The 14732-nt window shown below is 40.8% G+C and overlaps 1 protein-coding gene across 1 annotated transcript in view; it reads left to right on the forward strand.

Annotated features, from left to right (window-relative positions):
• Positions 1–4386: 4386 nt before the first annotated feature.
• The window catches only part of NME7 (NME/NM23 family member 7), an 83359-nt gene continuing 73013 nt past the window's right edge, over positions 4387–14732 (forward strand). The window contains exons 1-4 of the mRNA XM_086622821.1: positions 4387–4404; positions 4657–4764; positions 8221–8387; positions 13538–13648. Of these exons, the coding sequence (XP_086478947.1) occupies positions 4387–4404; positions 4657–4764; positions 8221–8387; positions 13538–13648 (404 nt within the window). The remainder of the gene's footprint in view (positions 4405–4656; positions 4765–8220; positions 8388–13537; positions 13649–14732) is intronic.

Raw genomic sequence — 14732 nt, forward strand, 5'->3', positions numbered from 1 at the left:
CTCTGCACTTGCCCTTGTTGTATTTCATTAAATTTCTCCCTGCTCAACTCTCCAGCCTGTCCAGGTCTCTCTGAATGGCAGCACAGCCTTCAGGTGTGTCAGCCACTCCTCCCAGTTTAGTGTCATCAGCAAACTTGCTGACCATGCACTCTATTCCCTCATCCAAGTCATTGATGAATATGTTGAACAATACAGGTCCCAGTACTGACTCTTGAGGGACTGCACTGGACACAGGCCTTCAACTGGACTCTGTCCCATTGACCACTACTCTCTGGCTTCTATCCTTCAGCCAGTTCACAATCCACCTCACTACCTGATCATCCAGACTGCACTTCCTCAGTTTAGCTGTGAGGATGCTGTGGGAGACTGTGTCAAATGCTTTACTGAAGTCAAGATAGACCACATCGACTGCTCTACCATCATCCACCCACTGGGTGATGTCCTCATAAAAGGCTATCAGGTTTGTCAAGCACGACTTCCCCTTAGTGAAGCCATGTTGACTGCCCCTAATGACCCTTTTATCCTTGATATGCCTAGAGACAGCACCAAGGATGAGTTGTTCCATTATCTTTCCCGGGGTGGAGGTGAGGCTGACTGGTCTATAGTTACCGGGGTCTTCCTTCTTGCCCTTTTTGAAGACCGGAGTGACATTTGCTTTCCTCCAGTCCTCAGGCACCTCTCCCGTTCCCCATGATTTAGCAAAGATGATGGCGAGTGGCCTGGCAATAACATCTGCCAGCTCCCTCAGCACCTGTGGGTGTATCCCATCAGGACCCATGGACTTATGGATGGCCAGGTTGCTTAACTGGTCCCTAACCAAGTCCTCATCAACCAGGGTAGACTCCTCCCCTATCCTGACTTCCTCAGGAGCCTCAGGGTTCCGGGGCTCATCAGGATAGCCTTTAGCAGTATAGACTGAGGCAAAGGAGGCATTCAGTAACTCTGCCTTCTTCTTATCCTCTGTCACCAGGGCACCCTCCTCATTCACCAGTGGGCCTACATTGCCTCTAGTGTTAGTTTTATCTGCAGTGTATTTGAAGAAGCCCTTTCTGTTGTCCTTGACCTTTCATGCAAGGTTTAATTCCAAGGAGGTCTTAGCTTTCCTAGTTGCCTCCCTACATCCTCTGACAGCAGACCTATAGTGGCCTGCCCCTCCTTCCATGATCTGTACACTCTCTTTTTCCGCTTGAGTTTGCCCAACAGTTCCCCATTTAACCATGCAGGTCTCTTGGTACCCTTTCTCGACTTCCTACCTGTTGGGATGCACCACTGGTCTTGAGCTCGGAAGAAGAGGCCCTTGAAGGCTAACCAACTATCTTGGGCCCGTGAATGAGATCCTGAACTCCACCATTTCATGGTCACTACAACCAAGGCTACCCTCGACCTTCAGCGCTTCAACCAGACCCTCCTTATTAGTGAGAATAAGATCCAGCAGCGCTCCTCTCCTAGTAGGCTCATCCACTGTTTGCATCAGGAAGTTATCATCAATGCACTGAAGGAACCTCCTGGACTGTGGATGGCTGTCTGAGTAGGCCTTCCAGCAGATATCAGGGTAGTTGATTTATCAGGATAGTTGATAGTTATGATTTCAAATTGGTTGGTGTTTTTGATTACTTGGAGTGGCAGTTTTACAGTGATGCTTGGTAAGGGCTCACCAGAATATGTTCCTATTACTCCATGTCATGATTGTATTCAGGGTTATCTTTTATCTGTTTTAAGACTATTTGCACGAGTCTGCAATAGTAAAATTACAGTAAAATTACTAGATGACCTTTGAAGGTCCCTTCCAGCCCTAACCATTCTATGATTCTACTGTGTTTTACATTATACTCGTTTGGCAGGGTCTTTGGTTGGCTTTTAATATGGAATTTCTTCACTTTGCAGGGTGTGCTTCTGAAACTGTCTACCTGTTCGCAAACATAATCTGTTTCCAATTATTTTTAGTGTTTCCCATAAGCTCTTAAGTTTTCTTCTGATATTGTTCTCTGCTTTTAGAAATATTTGTAGTGATAATTTTATGTCCATAAAGCAGAGAAAATTCTAGTTATGGCCCAGGAGAAGCTTTACAGACTTTGTTTTGATAATTTTAGAAAACCGTTAGCTCACTCTATTTTCCAGGTACAAAATAATAATTGATTCAAATTTTCCTGCTTACTGGTAACATTACTGGGTGTTTGGCGGTTACCACTGCAGTGTTTTTCAAGTCTAAGTAGCATTTATTACCTTGCCTTTGCTTACAATGCTAGAAGAAGATAATACAGAATGGTCATTTCTGCCATTCAGCTGAGTAAGAAGCAGTAGCCAGCAGAGCTTGCTGAATAACAAACATGAATAGCTCAGGCATTAAGTAAGACCTTACAAAATGAATTTCAAGCGGATCTTAAAACCATGGTTGTGTTAAAAGAAAAAAAGCAGACCAATTCCTCACCAGACAAGACACACAATGGGGTTTCTCACTGTAAACGTGAAAGTGCCGATGATTGATACTGGTGACTAAGTGAAAAATCTAATGGTGTTTTCTTGCTTGTTCACATAAAAACATTACTTCCCCGAGAGAAGTAAGCATTTGGAAATTTTGCTTAAATGAAAATTAGTAGCTTCTCTGGCAGCTGCTACCTAGAAAATGTATTTGAAAGTGATGCTATGGTATGAAATATGTAGCATGAAGTAATGCAATTATATATGTCTTCATATTATGAGGAGGCATTGATGGATGGTGCATCTTTTTTTATTTCATACATTACTAGTCAACTTCTGGAGGTAGTACTCTAGAAACAGGACTTTTTTTCTTTTCAGGCAACCTCTTTGGTAGACAACTGCTTCTGTATAACATCCATCCTTGACAAGATGATGGTCAAATCAATCAAATGTTTCATCTTGTCTTCCAGCAGTATGAGTGTATTTAAGATAAAGGTTGAAATTAGTCATTTATTATTGTCTGCCAACCTTTATTATTGCTCATTGCCAACAACGTGCCTATACAGAAAAATCAAGGTGCGAGTTTTGACTTGAGAAAGAGTTTGTTCTGGCTCGCATGTCTCCAGAACGACGGCAGTAGCAATGAAGACACAAGTATGTCTAGCTTAAGTAAGTGCCAGAAACCAGGCTGAGTCTGGTTAAGTTTTGTGCTGGATGCTGCACCTAAAACATGAGTTTACGTATTGTCAAAGGCTGCAGTGCGTAGTGTAGAGGTAACACAGAAGTTAAAGTAGCTCGTGCAAATAAGTCTTTCAGTGCTGTACAGACTCCTACAGTTGGAACGGAAAGCTTTGCTTCCTTTGCAGAGCACTGTCTTGCTCCCCCTGAGCATGTCTTTCTGTGATGTAATAATATCTTTGTTTTGCGGTGTAGGGGTACCATAAGGGCTAACAGGAGCTTGGGGCACTTGCCATGATACTTTGAACTGAGCAGGTACAAGCATTCATCACATTGTAAAATTCTGAAATTGGTCTTCGTTATCTCATTCTTTCTTGCTGCTGCTTTTGCTCAGAGTTCAACCTGCAAAAGCGCTTGGTCCTGAGTGAGTTTTAAGCTGAAGATGCTGAAAGGAAAAGTGCACTGACAACAAAGGCGAGATCACTGTTGTTGCTACTCACTAGGAAAATGATGATGATTCTTTTCCTGATGGTGTTGCAGAACAGTCATGGAAGCCTATGGGAACTCCTTCTGCCCTGTTGCTTATTGAGCAGGCTTTGAAACAACTGAAATGCTGCTGTTTTCTAAACTCTGAAGGACTAAATAGCCTACATGGCTCAACTTGAACTCCCAGTGGTACCTCAATGTTTAAGATGTATAAGAAGCGTACAGATACCTCTACAGAGTTGGAAGCCTGTGATAAGACCATGCTTACCCTCAGGAATAGCAATCATATTTAAAGGAGGTGGGGAAAATAAACATTTAGAGCTCCGTCTAACAAACATAGACCACTGAGAGGTGATCCACATGCATTGCATCACCTTTGTGCTTACTGTCCTGCAGGGTGTTATCCTCTGAAGGATGAGGAGTGGAAAGAAACTATGGGGCTATGGATGTAGCTACAGTTTTAGAATTATTGTAGTCTAGCTTTCTTGTCACACTCCTTAGGGCAGAAAATGAGTTGTAAGTGAGATCAGGCTATTTATGCTTTATGTAAATATCAGGAAGTTAAGTAGTGAATCAAACTAATGTCATTAAATTGAATATGTTTATCTCATCATTAACAGGAGTTCAGATATGACTGACTGCTCAGGAAGAGGAAAGTTTTTTCTTTTAGGATATGCAGAAAATGTGTTAAGATTCTATAATTTAGTTTTGAGCAAACACGTCCTTTTTAACAAATGAAAGTAAATCAAACACTTTCACAAAGTTACAAAGTCTATCAACAACCTCTGCAATAGCCCACGTTTCATGACTGATGATATCAGAGTAAGTTCTGAGATCGCCTGGAAAACTGCCATGCCGTTTCCATCATACTTAAAAGATGATAGCTAACAAGTGAAAAGATGTCACCAGCTGTGGTGAGCAGATGATAATGGGCAGAAAGTGCAGGTGCATTTGCTAGTGATTTTTTTTTTACTTTTCTGATAACAAATGCAAGGAAGTTTTTTTATTTGTGTGTTTTTACATATAAAACGTCTGCTTTCTGTAATAGCCCTTTCCCCTCCTTTTCTTTTCCAGAGTCAAGATGACAGATTTGCTTTCACTGCTGAGTGGTATGACCCAAATGCTTCACTCTTTCGGCGTTATGAACTTCTGTATTATCCAAAAGATGGATCAGTTGAAATGGTAAGAATAAAAAAACCCACAAACAACTATTGTAATAACTGTAATATCCAATTAAACAGTTTGTAAAATGACAAGCCACTGCCTATGCCTATTAATTTTCCAAGTAGGGAAAACATAATTTAAGACGTACCTTGTTCTGTTTCTGTAACTAAAAGAAAAGCAAAATACAAGTTCACAGTGAAGGGTGTGGAAGATCTGTGTTTATGTTTTTTTTTTCCTCAAAGCTTGCTTCGGTGTGGAGAGATTTGTTTTCACAAATCTGTTTTCAGTCAATCTCTACTTGGGTTTCAGAATTGAAACTCAGCAGCCTTGACCAACTGTTTAAGAAACATAAATTCAAGCTGATTCCAAACAGAGGAATAAGCTTCAGCTAAAATTCCAGAAGTAAAATGTACAGGAGTCTTATCAAACTAGAGGAAATGGTAAATTGCTCTTTTAATGAAGCGAAGGATTTTTCAGACTGTGGGATCTAAATTTTTCCGTCAGTGGTGCTTGCACAGACCTTTCTGACTTGTGCTTCATACAACTAATCCCCCTTGTTTATTGATAGCAGGTTAAAACAAGCATTTTGCAGTAGCAGGCAGATATCTATAAACGTAACATGTACTGTAAAGATAATCCTAGTAAACAAACCAATGCTTTGCACTCCCTTTTAGGAATGAGTGAATGGTTTGGATTAGTCTTTTTTGATTTTAATGAAGACCCAAGGGTCTGAGGAATAGTCTATATTTAGATATTCACACTTAGTAAATTCATTATAAAATCTTAGTTTTTCTGCTATAAATATGAAATGCAGAAATAAGCAAGCTAGTGAAACCTGCCTTTTCTTACCCAAACTACTTCTCACTGAAACCATGGTACCCACCTGTGTGAGAAGATGCACTTTGCACTTTTGTCTCTTTGAACAAACTCTGTCATGATGTTGTTCCTTTTAAGTTAGTTATTTGTATGATGCCTGTGTGTGCACAGTTTTCAAAATGTGAGGATTTTTATTTTTTATTTCCCAGAGACAGTTTAGCTAATCAGTCAGGAGCCGTAATAATCTTCCTACACAGCGATGTGTAGGTTGGCAAAATTGTTGTTCATTTCACCTAGACGTCTCAAAATCAAGAGCTTTCAAGGTGTTCTCGAGCTTCTTAACGCATTCAGCATCAAATGCTGATGGCTTTGTGGATTTTACATTTTGCTAGTGTGCTCTTATGTTAATATCTTAAGTATTGTGTGTACACAGTCATGAGTGTGTACGGACTGTGTGTGATCAGGACAGGAGTTGAAAAAGCAAAAATACATGTAACGCTTTTATAGAAAGAATATATCAAAAGCAGGTTTCGGGATGAGTTTGTGGACAGAGATTAAATTTAGAATTATATTCTGGATTTTTTTTTTCATTTCTGCAGAATTTGGTGACTCTTTATTGCCGCTTAATTCTTCTGAATCTTTTGGTATCTTCCTGAGGGATGACAGCTGCCTGCTCTTTCCTGTAACATTTGTGAGGAGAAGGGAGGTAATGGATATGAACCAGCTTCTCCCTGCTTATGAGAGGTTTCATCCCTCTTCTCACCTCCCTGACCATTGCTCTGCTTTATGACACACCTCAGCTGAGGGTGGAGCAGAGATGTTGAAGGCTTCTGTTATCTGAAGTCCTCTGCTTCCCTCCTCTTTCTCAGTCCGTGTCTTCATTGTTCTTGTGACGAAAAATGACAGTGGGAATAATGAGACAAGTTTCCAGCTTGCTTTGCAGCTGGAGAAGACACCATAGGGTTTTATCCAAGGACAGCAAGCAGCTCTTGTGATCAAACTTGATGTCTGGACGAAGACATGCCCCATTCTCTGAATTTTCCATAGTTAATAACTCCCATGGGGAATTCTTAAAACCTGAACAACTTTTCTTTCTACAGGAGATTTCCTAAAAAGAGAGGACAGATCTTTAAAAAGAACAGATTCTTAGCAGAGAACTATTTTGTTCTGGATAACTTGATTCTAAATGTATATGGGCAGGAGGGGAACAGTCCACACTGTTTTATGTTTCTTCTGCTGTGGCTTATCATTCGCTTTATAAAAAGGTCTTTTAAACAGGTCCAAAATTCCACTCTAAAGAAGAATTCTTTAACACAGGTAGATTCCTCCCCACTCCCCCCCCCATCTTCATCTTCTGCTTGAGAAGAGGGAAACAGCTCCAGAGGTCCTTCTAGCAACTGTTAGTAAAATAATGAACAAAATGTTCAGATTTTTAGTCAAGATATTGAAGAATTTGAATATGCTCTAGTCAGTTAGTAGGCTTCCTGGAAAATCCAGGATAAAACAAGTAGCTGAATTCAAATGATTTTTTTTTTTTTCAGCATGTTGTCATTTCTTTTCCTGCCACGCTGAGTGAATAGGGGACACTGAGTAGGAGCACATATAAGGGGCTAAAGACATTTCAACAGGGAAGGATTCTTCCTTATAATCCTGCCTCAGCAGAAAAAAGTATTGGTATAATTTATATTCTCTGATCTGCAAAGCTTTGGCTATTCTGGAAAAAAATACAATTTTTCTAGTCTTCTAACAGGAGAGATGTGCTCACACATTTCAGAACATGGAGGAGTGGGTAATTTTGCTCTTAATGTTTTATTTTTCTCCAAAATTTGTGGAGAAAATTTTCTTTCTTTTAATGCTGTTCTAGCTTGTATATCATTGCAATGGAGGACCGTACATGTAATTCAAGACAGAGAAGCAGAAGTTTGCTCTGAGGAGGAAAAACTCTTCTTTTCATAGGATTACACTTACCCAGGAAACTGAAGGCATCTGTAATACCTACATGCAGTGAAGAAAACGTTCATCAGGTTGCCTTTTGTGCTTTGCCAGCTCACCCAGAAAACTACACATTAATGTCTTGCTTCTTGCTTGGAATGATGATACATAGCTGAATTGTCCTGACAGGCTTTTGAGCTTGCAGCCCTAGGCAGTGAGAACTTCTCAACCTAGTGTTGCAGTCACTCATCCGTCCCTAATTCTGAGTCTTCTGCAGTCAAATAAAGCACAGTATCACTGGAACGATGCCCTAAAGAGGAGATCTGCCACAGTATGTATCTTGATCGTTCCTGGTACGAGCCATTGGTCTGTGAAAGAGCATAGATCTGCTAGGGGGAACTGCTGGCAAGACTGGGCAGATGTACCCACTAGGCACCTGAACCATTTATCAGCTGGAATTAGCACAGCAAATGATAAAATAAAAAATGCAAAGCTAGCTGTCAGCCTGAGACTATTGAAATGGAACAAACTTGTAATTGTAGTTTAGTCTTTTAAGCTTTCTTGGTACACCTGCAAGTTCAAAGGGTTAGGAGTTAAATCAATTTAGTGATCAGACTAAATCCCGCAGTACTATGGAAATTTCTGAAGGCAGAGTAAAACTTATGTTGAGTTTGCCCACAGCGTAAATCTCATGTTGGGTAGATTTTAATGTTCTTTTCTCTGCAGTATGATGTGAAGAACCGTCGCACTTTTCTGAAGCGCACCAAGTATGAGAGCTTACACCTTGAGGATTTATTTGTAGGCAACAAAATTACTGTTTTTTCCCGTCATCTAACCTTAGTGGACTACGGGGATCAATATACAGCCCGCAAGCTGGGGAGCCGCAAAGAGAGGTAAGAAAGCGTGTTTTTTTGAAATCCTCCTTTGCGGTTGGGGTTTCAAAGTAGTTGTTCTTTGGCGGAAATGAGATAAGTTTTCTGTACTATGGGGAGAGGAAAAGAGAGCTACAAGTTTGCGTGCAGTTTGACATGATCTGGAATACTGATAGCTGGAGAGAAGCAAAGGGGCCCCTGCTTATCCGCAAACCCATGATTGTCACTGCTACCTGATAAATCAACAAGTCCAACTTCTCCATGTCATCAACTGCTGCCTCCTCTAGGTCTCTTGGGAGAGAAGAGGGGGAGGAGGAAAATACGAGGTCCTGTTCAGCTTTGTTACTCTCCTGGGGCAGGCAGCAGTGGAATTCTTGTGGTTTGTGGATTCCCTTGGGGCAGAATTTATATGATGACCCTGATGCGTGCTGGGCTTGAAAGGCCTGGATCTTGCGAAGCTAGCACCTGTCTCTCTGGCATCTGTGCAGAAGCCTAGTGCCTCACCAATCAGATATACTCTGTGTTAGTAGTTGTAGCTGAAAACAGTAGGAACAGGAGGGAGAGGCCCATTCCCATTCCCCATTGTTTTTCCCACTGTAGAGGATTCCTGCGTGTGGACAGGAAGTATAGAGTGAGACTGCTGATAAAACTTATAGGCTTCTTTGTTAAGACAAATTGTGTTTATAACGGATGGAGATAAGAGTCATCATCTCCTTTTGGTTGAAAGGCTTGCTTTGGAAAAGACTTTTAGAGCCCATCCAAGAGCAAAACTATCAGGAGAGGTGTAACGAAATAACAATAAGATTAATTTACAAGGAATTTAAATCTGGTTTGACTGCAGGTCAGGTAATCTCTGAATTTGTAAATTAATAAATTTTGATAATTTGCTCCAGCATTTTGAAAAAGAGCACAGAATATTTTAGGTATGATGTTCCAGTGAGCCCTATTTGCTTACTTTCTTGCTCCTTCCCACTAACTAGGCTTAATTTGAACTCTTTTCTGAGAGTTGTACATAACCAGACATACAAGAAGAGCTGCAAGTTTTGACATATATCTTTGCCCCAACCTCACAAAAACATTCCCTTGGAAATAACTGCCATAACATCTTTCCAGAAGGAGTTCTCTTGGTTCTTTTTCTCCAAGCTGGCATTGGGAATGCTGGAAGAGGAGCAAAGGACGTGGAGGACACCAGAGGGCAGCTTCTGTATATGTGGCTACTCTGTCTGTTCCTCAGTGGAGCCTTGGGTAGATTACATCTGTCTTGTTTATGGTTTTTATAGCAATCTAACTTTTGATAGTATTTCCTGCTCTGCCTAAACTAGCATAAGCCCTGGTGCTAATGCAGTTATACCAAGAAAAGGCAGCTTGTGATAAAATGACATTTTCTTCTTCTTGTAAGGGAAGTTGCTGCCTAAATGGCAACACTATAGTTGTGTCAATGAAGTGGTCCTGGGAGGAGGTGGATTTTTGTACTGCTCTACAAAAGGAAGAAATGGAATTTATGACATGTCAGCTGTTTGGAAAACATTTTAGGAATGTAGGCCGAAAGATAACATAGATATGCAAGTGGTGTTACATATTCAGAATAGCCCAAAGGAACAGAGTGAAAGGTGTCTTAAACAGACAAGGGATCCTCAAAATCCAGTTTCTTCACAGAAGCTTTCACTGGGTAAACAGGGTCATTTTAAAAGAGTCCTTGGGCAAGACAGTTATATATGAGGTGTTTGTCTTTTTGGCCTGTTCCTAGCAGGTTTTACAGCAGTTATTAGTTAAATAGATATAGTAAGATTTCTGCAATACATGAAAATTCCTAAAATAATCTGTAGATGGAATTTTATTAATAATTTTAAGGATGTTGTATGAGGTAGAATGTTTCCCTCTCTTTTTCTTCCCTTTGTGCTGTACAGAACTATCAGCAGTTTAGGTCGACTTTGGAAATACAATCTTTAGTCACTGAATATGTGTGCAGACAGGCTCAGCAAAGGTGTTTGAGGGGAGACTGAAGGAATGTATATAAAAAATCTTGCATGTTTTGCATCAAGGACCTTTGTTTTTGTCAATAAACCAAATGAATATTACTCTAGGTACATGAGGTACAAATTAGATGTGTAAAAAGGCTAGATTTGCGCAGACCCTTTCTAGAATTAGGCTAAAATTACTAAGACAGTTCTATGGAGTTTCAGTTTCTACACTCATTTTTCTTAATTCTTGGGTCATTTTTTAAATACAGCCGTATTTGGGTGTTCTTCTTCCCTGCTTCCCTCCCAGTGCATCATAAGGGAACTGTCACAAACAGTGACTAAAATGGGTAAGTAAGCATGTGCTGACTTACAGTGTACCAAATAAGGAATCACTGGCACGGGATGGGGATTTCTGCTTCTGTAGTCTTTCACTTGTGATCCTGGGTGGTTGTAACCTCAGGGAAACATTTGTCTGACTGGTGAGTCTTGTCTTAGTAGGCTATGCTTAGATTCAGTTAATATCACTGGTTTTGAAAATAGTGTTATAAAGCTTATATCTCAACCAGAAATACTTGAATTCTTTTTTGATTTGGATATATTATTCTTATGTTTCTAGTTATTGACCTAGTAAGTGTTTCTTCCCCTACAAGACATAAGCTACTGTACATGCGACAGGCCTTTTATTAGAAATAAGTAGATCTCACAAGCATGGCCACAGCGTGCTTTGCGCACCATTCCTTTGATCAGTTCCCATCTTCTGTTGTTTCAGTACTCATTGGAGTACTGTCATACAGTCCCTCTGAAAGTGTAGGCAAATGAGCTTAATTGTCATTCTTTCTCCTTTGTTCCTAGACATGAAACTGTTTCAAACAGTTGCGGACTGCATCATGTCAAACCACAAGAAACCTAGTCCTAATTAAAACTAAAAATAGGGCGCATGAATCAAAATCCAATCTCAAAAACAGCCTTCAGCATCCTGAATTATGCTTTTCTTACCCTGCATGCTTCTGAGAAGCTTACATGGAAATGTTTAAGTTTATATATCTGTGTTAGACAAAAGATGTTGTAAGAGTTGCCCATTGCAGTTTTTATTAATGTCTTCCAGATAAACTGCTTCATAATGCAATATTTCATTAGATATTGCTAGGAATTACAGTTTAACTAGAAAGCTTGAAATTAGCAAAATAAGGGACAGTTTATTTTCAGCGTCAGCAGCCTGTCTCAAATAGTCTATGCAATAACATCGATTCAAAAAAGTATTCCTCAAAGAAACATGAATGACACTGGAGATCTCGTTCCAGTGGTTTCATCCTTGCTGTCCATGGTAAGCGGCAGAGTTGAGAGCCTGTTCTGCCAGGATGCAGGTCATGCATTGTGCGACTGGATGGGTACCTGTCGTCAGTCCAGCGCGCAGCTGCTCCACGTCCTGTGCCTCGATGCACGTGGCACACCCTGTCGTGTGATAGATAATATCACAAAGTGAGGTGGAGCTGTGAAACCCTTGGGGAACAGGGGAACAGGCTACAGGCCGTAGGCTGCATGGAGTGTGCTGGCAAACTGTGTTGAATGTTGGCCAGAGGTCAGCCTTTCCTGATCTGAAGGTAGGGCTAAACCAGCTTTACTTTGTAGGCTTGGTTGACTACTCTCGTGCAGTTTCTGGCTACACCCTTAGTCCATCAGTGCTTCTGTATCATGTTTCCCAACGAATCTGGGCCTAAGCTGATCTGTGTGTATGAGCTTCCTTGTGCTTGAGGAAGCCTCTGTCTGTTTCTGAGCTCTGAAAGTCATCTATACTTCTCCCTTACTTTCAGATGAAGTGTCACATACCTTCAAATCTTCCTCTTTACATTTCCTGGTCCTAACGCCTCCCTTCCTTTGGATTTGCTGTGAAATAGTCTGTTCCCAAAGAATCTGTCGATCTGGGGTCACTTAAGGTTCAAAGTAAATGTAGTGGAAGTTCATCCATCTCCTGTAAGCTCAGCATATTTGCCCTGGCTAGAATATATTGCTGCTAACCTAAAGGCTGTTTTCCATGCTATGCTGGTACATACAACGAGAAATTTCCAATTATTTGCCTTTCTTTTAGGGAAGTAGAGCAATAAAAAATTCTGTCTTGGGTAGCCTTCATAATTGGAAACAGTGTAAAAGATGGAAAGAGCTCTTTAGGATTGTCAGAGATGTGGGGTTTCTGAGATCCAGGGTTGAATAAATCTGTTGATTTGTAAGCTGAGCACATATGAAGCTGACTCACCACAAGATGAATGCAAATAGAAAATGCAGTTTTACAGACCTTGTTTTTGTGCTTGTTATTTTTGATTAATAATATGTTTAATGCTGATGGTGTACTTGGTGCTATGCAAAGCACACTAATAAAACAGTCCTGGCCTTGAGGATGTACAGTATAAAAAGGTAATTATCGAGAAGACAGGATGTACTTGGAAACAAAGATGTGGGGTAGAGTGTAGAGATTTTTGGATTGGTCTCCCTTAGAATATAGCTGTCAGTCAGTGTAAGAGACGTAATACCTCCTCTGCCAACCTTTTATTGTGCCTATTAACAGTGTCAGCTATTTGGCATGCAAATTGTAGACCCTGAAGTGTTTGTACTGTACCGAGCACAATAGGACCTTTTTTTCACTGAGGCCTCCAAATATTTTAAAAGTAGTAATGAACCAATCATTTAACTTTGAGTTTTATGGAAGAGGCACATGTTTAAGTAGTATTTTTAAACAGAGAATTTTAATAGCTTCATTTTTATGTATATATTGATTAATGTTAGGAAAAAAGGGAGCTGAGCAAGCATAGGGAGACATTAACAAATCAATTGTATTTGAACCCAGACCCATGATTGAGGAGCTATAGAGATATACACTAGCTAAGGAAGAAGTGGTCAACTTGTTTGCTCTGAGAGTGAAGGGAGGAAGCCAGTAAACAATGACTGCTGGTGGAACACTGTGGGCTGACTTGGGTTAGAAAGCCGAGGAAATTGTAATGTACAAAGCTTGTTCTTATCAGAATAATGTCTTGCACAGGCATTCAAGAACAGCATGGAAATTGATGAGACACTGAGACCAGGATGTTTGACTGTGGCAGAATATCTCTCTTTGATGTGATGTTTTTTCATCTGAATATAAACTCAACATGCACATCAAGTGCTCTGAGGAAAGTAGCATTGGCTGTATTTCTCCACTTTTTTTTCTCCCCCCTCCAGAACGCTGGCTTTGATTAAACCTGATGCAATGCCTAAGATTGGAGAATTAATTGATATCATTATTAATGCCGGATTTACAATAACTAAGGCCAAAATGATGATGCTTTCAAGGTAAGGAATTTTTAAGGTTAGCTCTATTGTATCTAAATATTATTTTTACAGTTAAGAATGTTCATAGATTCATAGATTTTTAGGTTGGAAAAGACCTTAGAGATCGAGTCCAACCATCCCTAATCCCCATTAAACCATATCCCTAAGCAGTTCATCCACTCTATTCTTAAACACATCCAGGGATGGGGACTCAACCACCTCCCTGGGCAGCCTGTTCCAGTGGCTGACAACCCTTTCAGAGAAGAAATACTTTCTAACATCCAACCTGAATCTCCCCTGACTAAGCTTATACCCATTTCCTCTTGTCCTATCACCCATCACTAATGTAAAGAGCCCTTCCCCCACCTCCTCACCACCCCTTCTCAAGTATTTGTAGGCTGTAATTAGGTCTGCCCTCAGCCTCCTCTTCTCCAGGCTAAACAGCCCCAACTCCCTCAGCCACTCCTCATAAGTTTTATTTTCCAGCCCCTTGACCAGTTTAGTCGCCCTTCTTTGGACTCGCTCCAGGAGCTCAATATCTCTCTTAAAGCGAGGGGCCCAAAACTGGACACAATATTCCAGGTGCGGCCTCACCAGTGCCGAGTACAGGGGCAGGATCACTTCCCTGTTCCTGCTGGTCACACTATTCTTGATACACGCCAGTATCCCATTGGCCTTTTTGGCCACCTGGGCACACTGCTGGCTCATATCAAGCCGGTAGTCAACCAACACCCCCAGGTCCTTCTCTGCCGGGCAGCTCTCCAGCCACTCTTCCCCGAGCCTATAGCGATGCTTGGGGTTTTTACACCCCAAGTGAAGGACTCTGCACTTGGCCTTATTAAAGCTCATGCCATTGGCCTCAGCCCAACGATCCAGTCTGTTCTCTGAAACTATCTTGTGTTGTTTCACATATCAAATCCATTCCAGTGAGTAATAGAGGGAAGACTCATCTGTTTCATAATCATGTAGGTTTCTGAAAGCATGTAGAGAATTAAGCTAAGTATAAAAAAGTTCTGTGCAAATGGGTGATTAAATATGTAATGTCTCTGTATGAATCCAAGGTGACTACCAGAGCTTTAGCAATTTAGCAGTGTTTACTACTAAC

This window comes from Tauraco erythrolophus, chromosome 1 (assembly GCF_009769465.1).
Source record: "Tauraco erythrolophus isolate bTauEry1 chromosome 1, bTauEry1.pri, whole genome shotgun sequence".
NCBI classification, from domain to species: Eukaryota; Metazoa; Chordata; class Aves; order Musophagiformes; family Musophagidae; genus Tauraco; species Tauraco erythrolophus.